Genomic DNA, 18,799 nt, shown 5'->3' with positions numbered 1-18,799 from the left:
CTGGAGATGTCGCTGTGAGAATGTAGGGCCTCAAGCCAGGTTCAATGAGCAATAAGAACGACGAGAATGAGTAAGAAATGGTACGGATAGAGTGGCAGAAAGGGCTGATCGCTGGTGGCATTACATTATGGGCAACGGGGAGCGAGAGATGGAGGCAGACAGAGAATGTGCGTGGTGTGTCCAAGGTATCTTGACCGCACCCCCCTGTCACTAATACCACATCAGCCCCCCTCCCCTCTCACAGTCCACGTCCCAGTCCCTGCCCTGTCTGGTTTGGTTTTCCCCTCTCAGAGCGCCAGAGTGCCAGAGTGTTAGATTCTGCGGATATGTGAGGTAGATGAGGGATGGAGTAAGGTAGTCTTTCCTAAGGCCCGAGGGCGGGAAGCCAGGAACCGCATAAGAAATAAAACGAAAAAAAGGTTCGGATAGAATAAAATAAAAAATCACCAACTGCGCAAAGGAAAGAAAAGGAAAGGAAGGAATAGGGTCCCCCATTTTCGCCAGGTGCCCACTTTAGCCCGCCTGGCTTCCCTTCCCTTCCCTTCCTTCCTTCCCCCCTACCTCTATACGTATTCCTAGGTAGGTACTCCGTACCTTACCTTGCCCGTCTTTCCTCGTCCATGTTTATCCCCCCTCCCCAGTCTTCCAATGCCAGTCTCCATTGCACCTCACAGTCCAGTCCATATTCTGATGCCAATGCAGTCAGTGTTGGCGACCAGGCGCGCGCTGGTTGGCAGGTCGCCATGGACCGCAAAAAAAAAGGATGGGCTGCGGCGGCTGCCCTGTCTTTTGCATGCCGGTATTGCTGTGCAGCGCTTGCCCTGGTGCGAAGCGTGAAGTGTGTACCTTTTCGTCCCAAGGTACCTTTCCTACCTTACTGCCCAAGGGTACGGGCTCGCTGCCCACCCGGCCCTCACCTCAAGTTCAACTTACACCGAATGCCCGGTCCTCATGACCAAGACCATCCTCTCTCTTGCCGGGACGAACGGTCGCAACCCTTTTCACGTATTCAAAGCTCAGATATAGACAGAGACTTATACGGAATCAACATCTGGCCTACTTTTATCAATTGAAAAAGTGGGAAGAGAGCAACAGAATTACGTCCAGCAGAAACTCCCGTCTCTCCCTCGCCAACTTCAGGTACCTGAAGTAGTGACGAACCCTTGCACGTGAGGTGAGGCAAGGTACCTCGTGCACCTTCCTAAGCTCACCGGTACCTGGCTCTTGCGGCCTGCCTCTTGTTGCTCCTGCTGCGCTGCCCTGCTCTTTCCTACAGCTACCTCCCACCCCCCACTTCCAGATTTACACTACACCCCCTCCTTTACATGCCCTCGTCCAATCATCTCTCACCAATCCGCGCTGTCGTCCACTCATCGTCGCACGCCCTCCCCTCTCCACCTGCGCATCTCGCCGCCCTGCAGGCCCCATCCAAGCCCATCCTCTCCTCTCTCTGTCTGGTCTCCCACCACCACCCACGTACTCACGCTCATGGTGCCTGGCACCTCGTCCCCAGTCACTCTCACAGTCTCGCTCACATCCACCACCACCACCAGACCTGCTTCCTCACTGCGCGCGCCCTCTTCCTCTCTCTTCGCCCTACCTCGACTACTACCATTCTATTCGTACGAATACACCTACCTACCTGCTCCGACCTCCGACCTCATCCTCGTCCATCTTGTCACGTATACGTCCTCCCTCCCTCCCTTTCTTTCTCTACACACGACTAGGTATTCTGTCACCACCTCTCTCTCCTCTTCCTCCGGGCCCTCCTTCTCAGCAGTCAGTCGCCTGGTCGCCCCTCTTCTTTGAGAGAATGGTTGGAATCCCCTCCTCTCCTTCTCTTTTCTCACCTTGCTCATCTGATTCACTCCAGAAAAAGGTGAACGAGCGTCTTTTCGCGATATAGGGCGATTACGACGACAGCTTCCCACCTCGATTTCCTCGTCCAATTGTCGTTTCAGCCACCCTAGTCGACCGTCGACCACAGGCAAAAATAGGCTCCACGCTTAAAAGGGCGCCAATCCTGAGCCCACCAGAACCTAAATCAACTGGCACTGAGCGAGCAAAGCCCATCTCCAGGAGGCTCCACCACGCCCAACGATCCCGTCCTCTGCCGTAACCCATTGCTCACTGCACTCACCACACGCCGCACCACGCACGCACGCACACACCTCTTCTCTCTCTCTCTCTCTCTCTCTCTCTTGCAGCAGCCATCTCTTCCGCCTCTTTTTCTCTTCCTACAACACACTCCACACGGCCGCTCCGTCGTTGTTGTCGATTTTTCCTCTTTTCTTCGTGAGCTTCTCGTCGCACTCGTCGCACTCGTCGCCGCTGTTCACCGATCCAGAATCTGGCGTCGCCTACAGAGACGACAAGTTTGTATTGCATAATTTGCTACGCACAGTACCGTCCCGTTTTCACAGACCACCCCCGGCTCGCTTTGTCTCGACCTGCGGCTGTCCACGCCCACCCTCCACTCTCTGGAATTTCCGCCGCTCCTGGACGGACACAACCGAAACCACAACAACCCACCACCGACAGCCACCTCTCGTCGCGGGTCATTTGCTCTTCACTCCTCTCTCCAGTCGAGTTGTCTGCATCTTTCTTCCTCAACTTCATGTTACAGCGACTGGCGCAACATCCAAATTCGTTGCTGAACCAGGCGCTCGGGTCCCTTGACGACTCCACGTAATCTGCGTGAACGAAAAACACGAGACGAGACCGCCGAACCACCACCCACACTTGCCTCGTCATCCTCCTCACTACTCCAGGACGCCCACCGACGACGAACAGGATTTTTGCGTGGCATCGCAACAACTCTACGAGCGCAACACCAGCTTTTTAGTCGCTTACAGCACCCGACTAGCTCCTTCATGCCTGTCGCAAGTCGTTAGGCATCCTGCAGGCAGTCAACGGCTCCGTGCCTCATTGTTAAGAACAAAACCAGACCAGCAACACTCCTAAGCTTTGGACCTTTCAACTCGATCAAGCTTCTCTCCCACCATTCCGACCACTGGACCGCAGACCTCATCACAGCAGTCGATCGAAGGTCCCTGGTCCCTTGCCGACCGAAACGATCGGTTCTTGAATTGCCGTAGGAGACTTGTGTAAAACCCGTGGAAAGCGGCCATGGCCGCGAACATGCAACACATGGCGGGAGCGGCGGGAATGATGCAACAGCAACCGCCGCGTCCCCGACCCTCCCAGGTTCAGTTGAACCAGTTTCTTTACCAGACCATGCTCGCCCAGCAACAGCCTCACACAGGCTGGCAAGCCGGCGTGGCTATCCAGGAGCGCATGATCAAGTGCCATAACTTGTACGTTGAGTCCGATTTCCACCCTCTGACATGCCCTGTGTCTTGCCGCGACTGACACGACGTTTTTCTTCAGGATCACAAACATTGGCCTTGCCGTGCCCTCCATTGATTTCATGAAGGCAGCAGAAGTTGGCGTGAACTTCGAGCGCGATGCCTTCAACAAGTGTCAAGATAAGGTAAGGATTTGAGCGAAGAAGTTTCGCCCTGGTGCCTCTCCCCCATTAGGGAAACACTAACATGATGGTGCAGGCTCAATACGAGGCCCAAATGAGCAACAAGACGAACGAGTTCTTCCGACGACGACAGGCGAACGAGCAGACCATGACCAACAACCTCCAAGCCCAAGCTGCGGCACAGGCTCAACAACAGCTCATGATGAATCAAAACGCGGCTATGCAGAACCAGATGGGGCGAGGAATGGGCCAGAACCAACAGCAGGGCTTCCAGCATCTCCAGCACCAGATGCAAGCATCGCAGATCCCTCAACAGGGCCAGATGGGTGTGAACATGGGAAACCAAGGTGGCCAACCGATAGGGCCCAACCAGCAGATGTTCCAGATGCCCGGTGGACAAGGACGACCACAAAACGGCATTCCCACCGACGCCTCAAACCTCACACCGCACGATCAGCAAAAGGTGATGGAACTCGCCCAAAAGATGGCATCCGCTTGCCCCGATCCCCAGAAGAATCACTACCGCAATATTGTGCAGACCCGGTTCGCACAGAGGGCACAGGAATACACCGCTCAAGGCAAGGATCCGGTCTTGATCTGGTTCCAGCACCAGGCCTTCCAAGGCCTGTCAAAAAACGCCGCTCTGGCCAGACAGCGACAGCAACAGGGCGGCATGCCGCCCAACATGAACCCTGCCCAAGCCCAGGCCATGATGCAAGCCGGCAGAGGACAAATCAACCCGGCGATGATGAACGCGGCAAATATGCAGTCTGGCAATGGGGACTTTGGCCAGTTCACCATGGAGAGCATCATGAACCAACAAAAGGCGGGCATACTAGCCCAGGAGCAAGGCCAGATGGTCGTGCCTGCGAGCAACGGCCCAGCGCGTAACGCCACGCCGCAACCCATCGCTGGGGGTCAAGGTCAGGGAATGCCTAATCAGCCTGGACAGAATCAAACACCGCGACCAAACCAGGCTCAGCAACAGTTGAGTATGCAGCAGGCGCAACAACTCAAGATTGAGCAACAGCAGTCGCAACACGCGGCACAGATGCGTGCTCAACAGCAAGCCAGACAATTACAGGGGCAGCCGAACGGTCTCGGTGGCGCACCGCCATCCCAGAGCCCGGGTATGAACACCCTGAACACCCCCATGCGCCGTCCTCCGAGCGCCATGAATCCCATGGAAGGCCAGAATGGGCAACAGGCAAATGGTCCCTTTGCTGGCACTCTCGACCCCCGTTTCAACCAGGGCAACCAACGGCCGATGGGCGCAGCGGGCAACATGAACATGACCAACACCCCGCTTTTCCACAGCATGATGGCAAGCATGAATCCCGAGCAAAGGCAGGCTGTCCACGGTCTGCCACCCGACAAGCTGAACGAAGTCATGCAGAAGTGGCAGGAGCAACAGCGCAAGATGCAAATGAATGCTATGGGCAACCCAGGCCAGATGCAGGGTCGACCAGGGCAACTTGGACAATTCAACGTTGCCAATGGCAATCAATTCATGAACAACGGCATGATGCCTCAGCAAGCGCAGCCAGGTGCTCCTGCTCCTAACAACCAGCAGCAACTCATTGCTCAGCAGCAGCAGATGCTGAACCGATTGAGAAACCAGCAAACACCTGTAGCACCGGCTCACCAGGTCATGATGGACAGCATGGAGCTACCGCCACCAGTCCTCCAACAAGTAGGCAACCAGCTTCGCGCTCCTCCTGAGGTACGCAAGTGGAAGGACCTCCGGCAATGGCTCGCACAAAACCCCGTACAGCCACAGTTGCAACAACATCTCGAGAGAATTCAGAGATCGCAGTTCGCGACCTACATGCAGAGGCAGATGGAGAAACGCAACCAGCAGCAGGCAGCAGCGGCGGCAGCGCAGCAGCAACAAACGCAGCAACCGCAACCGCCTCAATCTCAGCCGCCTCAGCAGGTCCCGCCACAGGCTCAACTACAGCAAATTGCACAGCCGCCTCAACAAGCTCAACCTCAAGGACCAGCGCAGCCACAGCAGAACGGGATGCAGCCCGGCAACGGCGTACAGAATCCGCAGGCACCCAACCAACCAGGCATGCCGCCTGGCATGCCGAGTATTCCAGCTCACATGATTCAGGTGACGCCAACTGATATCATGAACGCTCGCAAGGCCAACCCCAAGATTGCTAGCCTTACCGACGATCAACTGAGACAGTTCATCATCCAGATTAAGCAACGGCAGATGGCTGCCGCGATGCAGAAAGAGATGGCCATGCGCCAGGCTCAATCACAAGGGCTACCGGCGCCGGGAGGACCAACCATCCCAGTGTCTGCACCTCAACCACCCCAAATGCCACAGCCCGGTATACCCGCAAATATCACCCCGACGCCCGCGCAAGCGCCACCGGCACCGCCGAAGCAGCAGAGCGCTACTCCTGATCAGAAGGCCGTTGCCAACGCCGCGGCACCACGGAACAACAACACCAACAACAACAACCGTCCGGCCTCGAGCAACCAAGCACAGCCTCCGAATCCCTCGCCTGCGACGCAGCAGAAGAACCTCAAGCGACCCAGCACTGACGAGCCTGCCGACGTCCCTCAGGCATCTCAGCAGCCTCAGAGGCCAACTGCCCAACCAGGCCAGATGCGCCCGTTCCCGAACTTCACCCCAGAGCAAATTGCGGCCATGAATCCTGAGCAAAGGGCCAAGTACGAGGCAATGAAGAATCGCCAACAGGCCATGCAAGCTGCAGGCTCGGGCATTGCACCTACGGAGAACGACTTTGACAAGCTCAGGCGCATTGGTCAAGAAGAGCAGAGGTTGATGATGACGGAGCATATGCCTGATATCCCCATGCCACCCGAGCAGCGTACAGAGACTTGCACCAAGCTCATGAAGATCGTGGTCGACATGGGCAAGATTGGAAAGGCCCTGGGACGCTGGTATGCCGCAACCCGTGATGATCAGCGCGCCAAGAGCTATTTCCGAGCTGTAAGTAGACAATCATGCTCGTTGCTGGTTTTTGACAGTTTACTAACATGACCTAGCGGCTCCGGATGATCAGACAATTCACCGACGGTGAACACATGATGAACCCGAAGCCAGTCTTCAGTGTCAGGCCCGCCGAGATCGACGAGGTTCGTCGACTCCTCGAGAGCATGGCGCGCGACTGTGCCTCCCTCGGCAAGAAGGCTGGTGCCGTGCCACCACAGCAAGGCCAACCCGCAGCGCCGAACCAGGCCGGTGCTACTCCTGCTCAAAGCGGGCAGGTGACGCCATTGAGTGCGGCCAACTTGGAGAAGCAGACCAAGGCTTTGAACAATATGCACCAGCGGTCCAACAGCAAGAGCGGGGCCCCCCCAGCTGCACCAACGACGAGCCAGCCTCCATTCCCGTTCAACGCAACCTCTCCGCATGGCGATCCTACTTACATGGACAGGCCAAAGGTGAATAGGGACAACCTGAAATTGCCCAACCCGCGAAAGAAGGCCAAGACTGGAGCGCAACCGACGCCGCCCCAGCAGCCGAGCCAGACAACCCCGTCGCCCCAGATCAGCAAGTCTGGTTCCCCGGAACTCAAGAGGCAGGCCATGCCCGAACCCAAGGCGCCGCCAAAACCCATGTTCTTGTGCCCCGAGGCAGACTGCGAGATGGCCACAACGGGCTTCCCTTCAGAGCAGGCGCGACAGACGCATATTCAAGAAGAGCATGTCAAGCCACTGGAGGATCCCATGAAGTTCATGCAAGAAAACCTGGCTCTCTCTTTGGGATTGGATGCCAACGGTCAGATGCCAGTCACTGCACAGCCAATGGGCCAGAACGCATCCAAACAAGGTCAAACACCAGCCAGCAATCCGGGTGCGACGCCAATGTCTCGAGATGCGTCGATGCAGCGTACGGGCAGCAAGATGGGAGGGAAGGCACAGGATAACAAGCTTGCGGTTGGCAAGACGGACAACACTCCCAAGATGGAGCACAAGCAGCCCGAGGTAGCGGCGGCACCGGCTCCGGCGATGGATGCGTGGGCAACGACGGTCAACCCACAGAGCCTGTTCAACAACCTCGGCAAGTTCGAGCTCGGCGCCAACGGCGTCATCAGCGACATGGCCGTGTACCTGTCACAGACGCCGAACGATACACCCGAGTCGAGCAAGGACAGCGGATCATCGGAGCCCAACAGCGATATTTCGGAGGGTGTCCACCTGGACATTGACCTCAACTGGCAACCAGTCGACATGGATGTGCTTCTCGATATGAACAACATCAACATGGACGGACTTGACGGTGGGGCCGAATTTGAGGGGTTGATGCTAGAGGAGGCGATGGCGCCGATGGAGCAGTTCCCTAACTGGGACGAAGTGACGAATGACTTCAACAAGCCGTTCCAGTTCGACAACAGCCTATACTCACTCGATGTCTCGTCGTCGATGTGAAAAACAGAGACGAGGAGCAAAGTGGCAAAGACGAAGCAGAAAGAGGACTTAAAAAAAAGAAAAGTGACCAACAAATACGATGGAAAGCGGATGCTGGATACCCCCGGGAGAGAGTTCCACGAATGACGACCAGCCGGTTCATTGGATGGGTGGGCAAGGTTAGCATTGGGAAAAGCAAAGGGTTCGGCGTTCCTCTGGCAGGGTTGTAGACTGGCTCAGTGCGCAGGCTCTGGGCTGATCTCTTTTTCGAGCGTTTGTGGGTTTTTTTTTTTTACTATTGGTATACGGAGAAAGTTGTTTGCCTGGGTGGTTTGAGGATGCGACGAAGATGATTACATTTCACTTCTCTTTTCTTTGCTGTCTTTGGAAGATTATTTTATTTGGAGAGACAGCTACTTCTACATGTTGTATGTATCGAGGGGGGAAGGAGGCCGAATTGTTTTAGTTAGTTTCCTTGGCGAGGACGAAAGCGTCAGCGCAACTCTCGCAAGGGCGAGAGGAATGATACCCGAGTTTACAAACGAGCGTCTCGTGAGACTGTGATTATGAGATGTTGCCATGCTCTAGAGTATCTTGAGAGGCTTGAACCTACAAACAAGCACGTTTGAGTTGTGAATAAGTGGAAAATGAGAAGAGGGAGGAGGGAGGACTCGCCCATGCCAGTCAAGCGCCAATGTCAACGCCAAACGACGCGTGGTGGTTGATAGTACCCCAAATTCACTAACAGTTGACGGGAAGGGTATCCGTAGGTACCTTAGGTCAGTTCTTCGGGTCGGTTCTTTGGGGGGAGGTGTCACGTCGATCCCAGCAGCGTGGACCCTGAACGGTGCGTGGGTGCGTGTCCCCCCGGTACCTGCATCTTCATGTTTCGTTAGCGCTAGGCCAGATGCGATCGACCGGGTGGCTAGGCGGAACCCTTGCAGACTTGGAAAAGTTGCAACGCGCCTCTGGGGACTACTTTTCTTCTGCAGGTGGTGGTGCTGGTGTACTTATGTAAGCCGCGGTCTGGAACACGGTTGTACAGTACCTTAGTTCTAGGTCCCCCCCACCCCCTTCCCCTGGAGAGCGCTATTATACACTGTAAGGTTCCCTGAGTTTTGGAACTTTCTGCGGTGCAGCGTGTTAAGGTACCTAAGGTAGGTAGGTAGGGTGGTAGGTGACGGGACCCGACGAAAGCAGTGACGTGCCGCGGGCGGGTTTTGGACTTTTTTGACGCAGCAGGGGTACGCGACTGAGTATGCCAGCCACCAAACAAGGGGGGGCGATGAAGCGGGCCGCGATTTTGGGGCGGTATGTTCTTTACTCTTTTCTTTCTTTTTGCTAGGTTTACTGTCTATTTTATAGTGAGGCTCATGCAGTGAAGAGTCCGGAAAAGTGCGCTACTAAACGCGGGTACGCGGTCCCTGAGACGCTACCGTTCTACCTACATATTCCTTCTCAGACAAACGGTCAAAAAGGTGCAGCGCACCACCCTCTTACGCGTCTTTGTCTGTGTGTGTGTAACTAGATCATTATCATACCTTAAGGTATTCCATGGAATACCTGACCAACACACACATTGAACAGCTCCCTTTCCCCTTTTCCCCCCCTTGGTCGTGAGAAATTTCATCTCTTCTCCCTAACGTTCTCAAAAGGAAACCAAGGTTTTTGGCAACGTTGAGCAACTGGGACATCAGACGTCAAAAAATGTCAAACGTCAACAAACAGTCTGTTGCTGTTGTTTGTTTTGTTTAGAAAATACAAAACGCACGGGCAGAGGGCGGGAGGGAAGCACCTCAGAGGCTCGGAGGCTCAGTCCCCCCAATTCAGTGGGTTATGTTACCGCATTCTTGTGTTGCTACAGCTGCACGCGGGCGGGAGCCGTTCTTCATTCGTTCCAGGTCGGGTTGGGTTTAGGCTCAGAGGTCAGAGGTCAGAGGTCAGAGGTACCTTAACACTGGACGTGTGACAATCCCCTAGCACCCCCAGCACTGCACGTCGCCCAGCTCCATCCACGGCACGCCACGAAACACGCTCCGAGAAGTTCGCTTGAGAGCTTTTTTGTAAATTGGCGATTTGCGTGGAAATAGCAACTCTTCCCTCTTCCTCTTTCTTTCCCTCTCTCTCCTTCTCTCTTTCTCTCACTCTCTTCTCCGTATCCCCTCTCCGCGTGCACCTTTACTAGGTATTACCTTGGGGCTTTTTGGCTAAGGTGCTTTACTCTCATCCCTCCCCCCCCTCCTCCACACCAACACGCTCTCTCCCATCCCGTCAAACTACTCCGTAACCTACCCACCTAACCTCCAATCAACCACTCCGAGCATCCAGACCCCCAACTACGTCCTCTTCCCTCCCTTTCCCTTTTCCCCCCAAAAGCTCCCTTTCCTCCAAACTTTCAACGGTGTTGCAGGAAAGAGGAAAAAGGAAACATCAGGTATACACATAACACGGTCTTTACCAACCCATCAACGCAAACACGCATACACACGGTACACATCCAACGTGCCTACACAGCACCAATACCAAAAAAAAAAGTAATGGACCCCTCATCGCCGGTAAAGAGACGCGCCCTCGCGCCCCTGGACGCGAACGTGAACGCGATATCGTCGCCCACGAAGCTGCACAAACACTCCAAGCTCGGGGCGGCGCCTCAATCGCCGCGTAAGAGCAGCAGCAGCGGCAGCCCCGTCAAGTCTCTCAATCTCAAGAGGTCCTTTGCCGCCGCCGTCGTCGACATCTTTGACGAGAACGTACTCGTTCCTAAGAAGAAGCAGTGCCAGGAGCCAGCCTCTGCTGCTGTTGCTTCTGATGCTGCTACTACTACTATTGCTGCACCCGTAGCTGTAGCTGCACCTGCAACTGCACCTATGCGAGAAGTTGCATTGGCACCTGAAGCTACTTCACCAATTACTACTATTCCATCTGCATCCGCAGCCGCACCAACTCCCGCGCCAGCGCCCGCACAGACGGAGATGGAGATGGACGTTGATCCCGATGCCACAGAGGTAAGAAGATATCTCAGAAAGAAGTCAATTGATAACATACATTGAGAATTGGTGTACTGACACGCGTGCCATTGACAGACCCAGAGCGAACAATCAGACGAGCAAAATCAGCACAGCGAGCAACAACAACCAGAACCCGAGGTGGTGCAGGGCGAGAACGAACTGCTGCCAGAACAACAGCAGGAAGGGTCGCGGCACGAGACACCGCGAACCCGCTCCGCGTCCCCCGCAGACACGTCGGTCGTGTTCGACACCTCGGCCGTGGACACGTCCCAAAACACCACCATCCTCACCGAGCCCGACGCAGAGCAGGCTAGGACCCTGCCGCCGCCGAGGCCGAGGAGGTTGTTGACCCGCGAGGAGGCGCGACAGGTACGAAATCTTTTTCTCCCCTTGCGTTACTCAGATGATACCTTGGTTCGATTGATTGCTGACTTGCGGTGTGTTTGGTATTACAGAAAGCTCGGATCCTTCGACTGAAACTCGGACTCGCGAATTACAAGCTCCAGACGGGACAGGAGAACGTGCCGCTTGATAAGTTGGAGGTGAAGCCGCGACCGGGGCAGCAACAGCAGGAGACGAAGACGCAGGCGCAAACGCAGACGACGGAGAGGGCCCTGCCGAGGGTCATGGTGCAGCCGCCGTCAAGCCGTGATGGCCCTCCCGAGAAGGACGCCGAGGAGGAGGTCGTCGAGGAGACTGAGACGGACGAGCCCGCGCAATCGCAGGAGTCCGCCGAGGCCGAAGTGGCGACGACACAGGCACCACAGGCGCAGGAAGAGAAGGAATCTCGGAATGTGGTCGGCGTGCTGCCGCGTCTGGAGATGGATAATCTCAAAGCTGGCAACAACGAAGACGAGCCGACGAGTGCTGTTTCGGGTGGGATCGTGAGCAGTCTGCTCAGTTTGGCGAGGGGTTCGTCATCCTCCGTTTCTACTTCGTCATGACGTCCCTCGGGCCCGTTACGGGATATATCTGGGTTTTTGGGGTTGGTGAAAAAAGGCGTTTTATGTTGGGGGAACTTGCATTGCATCGTTTCGGTTCGACTCATCTTCGACCGCGTTTCGCGTTCCGCGTCCTGCGTAGGACCTTTTTTTTCTTGATTTTTGCATGATGTTTCGTCGCAGCAAACGGGTTGATGATACTACCTGCGCCGTTATTATGGTTCAGAAAAGAAGATGAGGGGAAGTGTAGAAGGGGAAAGCTACGATCTACCTGAGGTGTGATTGGAATTTGTCCCATCGGGACGCTTCCCTCGTACGATGGACGGGAGAGGGGCCTTTTTCTGAGAGTAATCGCTGGGCAAACTTGTACGCATCTCATGATGGAAGGATGGTCACACTTTTTTTTGCAACCCCGAGCTGAATTGTCAGCTTAGCTTCGTGGAAGAAGCTGTAAAATCTACAGCATGAGGAAACGGCGTTATGGGCGCTATTATTATCTTAGTTGAACGCTAGAACTTGAGCTTGAGCTGAAATGCCGGCGAAGCCAAAACAATCTTTTTTTTTTGTCTGCATTATCGAAGAAGTTGCCTCAATTGATTTGCATGATGAGAAGTGACTTAAGCTTGAACGTATAGATTTGGCTGCGATGAGGTTCATTGATGTTGGATGTGACTTTATGAGATGACGATATTGGGAATTGTCTTTCGGCCAGTCGGGGTTGGGAGGTGGATTTGTCCCCGGGGCGGGAACGGTGCGGGGGAGGCGGAAGTGAGGGGGAGCGGGGGCTTGCTGGAGGTTTTGGTGGGGCCGTGTTCGGCGCGGGTACGGGGTCTGAGTGGGGCCGTTCCAGTTTCTCGGGGATCGGCGCTTGGCTCGGCGCGATCGACGCGATGTTTGGGAATGAGGCTCATTAGATAAAGGTGAAATAGGCGATTCGAGGCAATGAGAAAGATAGTATGCTAAAGGTTGGCTGTTTTTAATTGTGTTTTGTGAGCGGGGTTTTCCTTGAGGTAGGGGTACGTTGGTTGGCATAAGGCGTTTGGGTTACTACTTCGATGGGTAGGGGAGCTAGGTTCTGAAGGTCAGATGCGGTCCACGGTAAATATAGCAAGAAGTGGAGAGGTCATTTTGGCCCATGTTATTCGGGTGAGCGGTGTCTTGTTACCAAGTCTCTGGCTGCTTGGTTTAGGCATAGTGTTGTTCTCTTTTGTGGTCCGGCATGTCGCTTCTCGGTAGGTGGGCTGTTGAGGAAGTGTATGGGAAATCGCGGTATGATTTCGCAGCCACGCAGGCGCTCTCTTTCATTCATTGATGGAACTAGACACACCTACGTCGTCTCATTGGCGGACACTCAGCCAGCATCTAATGGCAAGATCTTCCTTTGGCTTGCCGGAGGTCAAGGTGAGCATTCGATTGCGGGTATAAAAGAAGTAGGATCATCTCGCGTTGAGCAGGGTTCAGCATGTTGGCTGCCATCTTCCGTTGTTTAATGAGCGGGTGAGATTACTCGTATTAGGCTCAAGTCCGCACGACATATACGTTGCGTTGGAACACTAGGGGTTCAGAAATCGAGATCCTAGCTGTCATATCTCCATGATTCCCGTCTTTTTCGTATTTCAGTATGAATAATCACCCATGTAATGGAGCTTTGAGATGGCGGCGGTGACGCTGTCTGCTGTATTATTATTATTTTTTGCATGCAGCGCTTTCCATACCCCTTTACATTGTTCACGATAAAGACGGAAAAGACGAGGCCGCTGGGGCGCCATGCATCGCGATAGATTACATCGTCTTCGCCTTGCAGGTAACAAGTGTGCTCAATCTCAAAAAGCACAAAGCCTCATGAGGCATTATATATATAGCGGAACCGACGATATCACGAAGGAGGCCGGGGAGGTCCGGCTACTTGTCGATTTGGTCGCAGAAAGTAAAGTACGAGAATGTAGCTCGAGCATGCGTCTAACAGTTCCTCTTTTCAAAACTCTCCGACGGCGTTAGGCGTGAACGCGCCAAAGTGAAAGGGTCATTTCCCAGTGTGCCGTGGTATCCTGAGAGTCATTGCGCTTCCCAGTCGTAGAGGCATGAAAGTATGTCTAAATGGGATCCGAACAGGGAACTGTCCTATTGACGTAGACCGTTGTTGTCAGAATATCGGTCATCAAGCCGGCGAGACAACGAGTTCGTGCTGAAAATAAAGTCCGAGAAAATCTTCGCGACTACTGGGCAATCTCACGGCCGTCGCTCTGGATGTCGTAGTGAAGTTCTCAGCTCTTCCGCTTGTAGGTCACTTACGTTCTGCGCTTCGGCGGGAAACCCCAGAGACGGAGTGTAGAGCGATCAAATCAATTTCCGATCTTTTCTACAGTACGCCTTGAATATTCTAGACATGAGTGCTCCAAGAAGGTTGTTATTTAGCGGATCGGAGAGGAACGTTTTCAGAGTATCAATAACGAGCAGTCTATATTCTATTCTGTACCCATGAAGAAAGACCTTCACCTCAGCATTTTCGGTCTGTTAATCATTCGCTATGAGGACTTATCGTACACTGAAATTTATTTGAATTGCCCGTCTTTATGCGTGTCCAATGCGTTGTGCGAGGCATGGGTGTAGAAATGAGTACACCTTTATAGCTCCTATACAGCTTGAGACGGTAGAGAGAAGATAAAGGAGGATAAGACAGTTAGAGATTTCTTTTTCCCCAGTCATAGGAGTATACAAGTAGTCGAGACCGTGTAACGTAGAACAATCGACATGGATCTATCTCATTTATCCTTCTTAAGGCACGACACTAATACCGAAATCCAGATAACACAATCGATTATTATTAGACAGGCTATTAAACGTCTTTTCAAGCTAAAGAGCATAGTAACCTAACTGTCAGTCAGTCACTCTCTAGCATATATACGTTAAAGAATACGCAGGGAAAGTTGATACAGGGTGTGGACCACTTTCTTGAAGTAGAGATATCACTCACAGCGTCATGCGATGTTCAGTCGAGCGCTATGGTTGACTTGTCCGCCGCTGACCACGACATGACAATGACAGCTCGCTGGGGTCTTCCGACCCCATCGAATACTGGCACTTACCCCTCGAACAGTACGAGAGACAAGAGCCTGTTAAAGCCGTTTCAGGCATAGTTGGCCGAAGGGGGGAGGGGGGTTCGCCGGTTACATCCGGTGCCTGAACATAGGTACCGGGGTCTCAATGCAGGTATGGGTGTATGTTTGGTCGACTGTCAGTATTAGTCTTCTTAACAAGGGTTTTCGGGTGCAGGGCATGGATAGCTGCCGTATATAAGGTCGTCGATAAGATCTGTGTTAGTGGAGTAGATGAGCTTGACGTGTATTTGAAAGTTCACTCGCGAATGTTGAAACTCTATCAATAACTAGATACCAGCAAGTTAAATGTAACGGAGTGTCTTTGCTAGCAGATAAAGAAACTAAACATTCAATTAGACTCCTGGTGCCTTTTCTGGAATGGAAGGTTTCAACGGCGCCGGCCCAAGATTAGTGATTTAAGCCCGAATATGTTCGGCTCAGGACAGAGCTCCTAGGTGAGGTTCACTTGAGTCAAAAGGATGAGTTGGGGTAGCAACCACTTTTCGAAATTTGCTCATACAGCAGTTATAGCTGAGATCGCGCGCTCCCGGCAAAAGGTCGATTGCATGATCCGTTAGCTGCATGCGTTTGTTTTCCATTAGGGTATTTACGAAGCAATGTCTATGTATAAAAAAGTCCTTTAACTATGTTATTCTATCCTCCATATCAGCTAATGTTCCGATGGTTTAATTGGATATTTGAAGCCCGAAGTCCTGGTCTGATGTTGGAGAGAGTGGTAGAAAAATGAGGGAAAATCGACTTTCCAGTGCCGGCCAGTCTTGCAACTACTGATCCCCACTAGCAATCTCATTTCAACACTTATTCCTGTTGAAATACGTAGGCCACGAAGAAACTGTACAGCGGGTGCTTCTAGTCTGCCTGAACATGACCAATGGGAACAAGATGCTATTACCTGTAGGACCTTTAACGACGCCGGCTCTTGATACTGAAAACCACACAGCCAAGCACCATGACAAAGAACAATGACGGGTTTCTGGTGACCACAAGATCGCAGCAATGAGCAAGAACCAGCTGCTCTTAAATAGGAGCAGCAAACCGGTCCGACGGCACGAACCAGGAGAAGGTGCTTGGCCGCTGACACTGTACTGTTTTGTACATGCAAGTTTACTGACGGCTACATCACTGGGACATGGCACTCTCAATGAATTGGACTGGTTCATTTTTCGATCTTTTTGGATATGATCCAAGGTTCTTTAGTGTCGTTAATCGCCATGTCTATGTGTTCATGTCATACTGATACCGCTTCTAATGCCTTAGGAAACCCAAAACTAACCAAGGTGAGAGCAACAGAGCTGCGCTTCGATGTCCGCTCATGAACGATAATGAAGAACGCAAAGAGAAAATACACTGCTAAATCGAGTCCCGCTCTGCAGAATGGTATCTGAAATCACTTGCGCTCCACCTCAGCCGCAGCACTCTCGGTGCCGCTCTCTACACTCGACTCCTTTCTCACACCGTTCGAAGCCTTGGGCTTGCCAAACAGAAGGCCGGGGTGTCCAAGGCACAACGCAAAGACTGCACAAATAATGAGGCTAAACAAGGACATGTCAGTATGAAAGCCCATCAGATACCAGCTTCAATAGGGGGAGCAAAACTTACACTCCCTCCAACCCAATAAACAACCCCTCATTCGTAATCTTGTCAGAATTAGAATACCCCTCACTCAGCTCGTCGACGCGGTACGCGCACCGCGCGAGGATCAGCACGACCGCCAGCGCCAGGAACCCGAAAAACGTCTTTTCGCGACGCGTCAGCGCCCGCGCGACGTCGGACCGCGTGTAGCGGATCATGTAATCGGCGAACAGCGAGCAAAAGGCGACGAGGACGATGACCTGGATGACGAGGCCGGCCATGGCGAGGTCGACGCCCACGTCGGAGCTACCCGAGGAGGTGGTGCTCAGGGCGCCGCCGGCGGCCTGGAGGACGAGGCAGAAGACGTCAAAGGAGATGAAGAGCCAGTAGATGTACTTTGTGGGGATGCGGGAGAGCTCTGGGGCGAAGGATTCGATGCTGTTTGTGAGACAAGGACGAGTCAGTTTCTGGGTTGTGTTTTCCATCTGAGGTTGAGTGAAATGTGATGCTATATCGGGGCCGGACCCCTGCTATGTTTTGCTTTTCGGCCGGGAGAGAGAGAGACGATTCAGATGCGCATGATCTTAGATTGTGACGTGCGGTGTAGGGAGGTAAGGGGGTTTACGACGATGAGACAGCTGTCAATAAGCCCTCACGGGGTGAAAAAGAAAAAGAAAGTCCAGAAAAGAAAAAGCAATGAGAGCGAAACCTGAGCAAGAGCCCCAAGAACTGAGAATAACAAAGAAAACATAACTTACGCCTTTGAAATGGTAACATAGATGGCGGCGGTGTAGTAGACTGGCCCGCTGGTGATGAAGACGATCTGGAGCATGAAGGCGATGAACTCGAAGGGGTTCTTGTACATGACGATGCGGCCCACGTAGCCGACAATTTCGCTGAGGCAGCCGGCGAGCATGAAGGCCATGAACCACCACTGGCGCCACTTGATGCCGAGGAAGACGTGGACGGCGCCGGCGAGGGCGAAGAGGGCGAGGAAGAGGATGTTGACGGCCAGGTTGGGGCGGTACTTGTACAGGCTGTACTCGAGCGGGCAGATGTCGAGGGTGCAGTTCGACTTGGGGCCGAAGGTTACGATATACGGCGGGAGAGGGGGCGGGGGGCCGGCCATTGTGTTGATGGTGAGTTTTCTTTTCGTTTTCGGTGATTCGAGCTTCTTCTGCTATGCAGGCGAGGGAAGAAATAGAGAAGAAGAGGTGCGTGTGAGAAATAGTCGAGGTGGTTGTCAAGCTCCTTTTCTTGTCTCGTCGTGTTTACGTGCCAGAGGAGTTAAGGGGATGTCTTAAACAGTCGGATTGTTCGAGCTCGGGCCTGGCTAAGGTGAGGTAGTTTGGGAACCAACAAGCAAACATCGCACCTTTCATTTCGAGCACGGGGAAAGAGGATAGATGATATATACGCTTTATCTGCAGGGAGAGAGACATTTCTCGATAGGGAGTAAGGGTTTCTCTCATTTCGCTCTACTTCGCTAGACCGGGCTACTGGGCTGAGCGGGAGACCCAACCGTGAACGAACGAGCAGGATAAGTCGTCACCAGTCACTAGTGACCGGATACCAGGAACAAGGCTCCTCTCTCGCATTCTCTTAGACTTTGGAGTGATCAGGAATAAGCTCATGTAGGCTAGAGTGGAGGAAAAGGAAGAAAGAGAGGCTTAGACGTGGGGGAATGGGAATGGCGGCGCCTGAGATTTCTCTCGCATCCGCATCGACGGGAGGGTAGAGACATCTCGCATCGGGCGGGTGGCTTGACTAGGTAGGCTGCCAAGGGAGGATGATGGTCGATGTGGACGGAGAATCAAACAGGAGGCTGATTCCAGAGACCCTGGTTGGATGGCGCAAACGGCATAGGGCAGTTTTCAGTTCCCCGTTTCTTGGTGTACCTACCCTCTGTGACTCCATATCAGGCTTCACACCCGGCAACGAGGAGAGGGAACGGCGGACGGAGGTAAGAAGAGAGGCTTGGCTGGTTGTCTGGCACGCCTGGCTGGGCATCGATCATCGCGGGTTTGGCTGTTTGGTTGTCTTAGCTTGCTTAGCTGGAATTAAGCGAGTGCGGGAGTGGGGCCGGCCTAGAGCTCCAATCTCTCAGCTCAGTGGAAGAAGGAAAGAATATAAGTGGAGAAATCGGCGGTCGGAGGTAGGACACGCTTGGTCTGTGCGTGCCGAGTGCGAGCGGAATGAGTGGAGACCTTCCCGGGCTAAGGTAGACTAAACGTCCGTTCCAGTAAGACGGGATGACAGGTTTATCTACCTTGATTT

General features: G+C 53.5%; 4 protein-coding genes across 4 annotated transcripts; 3 read left to right on the top strand and 1 right to left on the bottom strand.

Moving 5' to 3' along the window:
* Positions 1–3,129: 3,129 nt before the first annotated feature.
* On the top strand, positions 3,130–6,512 carry HER10_EVM0013436 (uncharacterized protein; the record flags this gene model as incomplete). Its single annotated transcript, XM_035482793.1, has 3 exons — positions 3,130–3,317; positions 3,391–3,493; positions 3,567–6,512. The coding sequence occupies 3 exons, from the start codon at positions 3,130–3,132 to the stop codon at positions 6,510–6,512; spliced, it is 3,237 nt and encodes a 1,078-aa protein (XP_035336760.1).
* A 1,211-nt stretch (positions 6,513–7,723) lies between these two features.
* Positions 7,724–8,446, top strand: HER10_EVM0002743 (uncharacterized protein; the record flags this gene model as incomplete). Its single annotated transcript, XM_035472442.1, has 2 exons — positions 7,724–7,868; positions 8,349–8,446. 2 exons carry the CDS (start codon positions 7,724–7,726, stop codon positions 8,444–8,446), a joined length of 243 nt encoding a protein of 80 aa, XP_035335777.1.
* A 1,652-nt stretch (positions 8,447–10,098) lies between these two features.
* HER10_EVM0011190 (uncharacterized protein) lies at positions 10,099–12,246 on the top strand. Its single transcript, XM_035480628.1, has 3 exons — positions 10,099–10,887; positions 10,966–11,259; positions 11,346–12,246. Exons 1-3 carry the CDS (start codon positions 10,420–10,422, stop codon positions 11,832–11,834), a joined length of 1,251 nt encoding a protein of 416 aa, XP_035336553.1. The 5' UTR covers positions 10,099–10,419; the 3' UTR covers positions 11,835–12,246.
* Positions 12,247–16,150: 3,904 nt separating this feature from the next.
* Positions 16,151–18,513, bottom strand: HER10_EVM0010434 (RTA1 like protein). The gene is made up of 3 exons (XM_035479894.1): positions 17,281–18,513; positions 16,550–16,960; positions 16,151–16,482 (listed from the first exon to the last, which is right to left on the bottom strand). The coding sequence occupies exons 1-3, from the start codon at positions 17,649–17,651 to the stop codon at positions 16,338–16,340; spliced, it is 927 nt and encodes a 308-aa protein (XP_035336480.1). The 5' UTR covers positions 17,652–18,513; the 3' UTR covers positions 16,151–16,337.
* Between the last annotated feature and the right edge of the window lie 286 nt (positions 18,514–18,799).

This window comes from Colletotrichum scovillei (assembly GCF_011075155.1).
Source record: "Colletotrichum scovillei strain TJNH1 chromosome Unknown Contig00003, whole genome shotgun sequence".
NCBI lineage: Eukaryota > Fungi > Ascomycota > Sordariomycetes > Glomerellales > Glomerellaceae > Colletotrichum > Colletotrichum scovillei.
The sequence above is the reverse complement of the archived record's forward strand: the minus strand, read 5'-3'. Positions and strand labels throughout refer to the sequence as shown.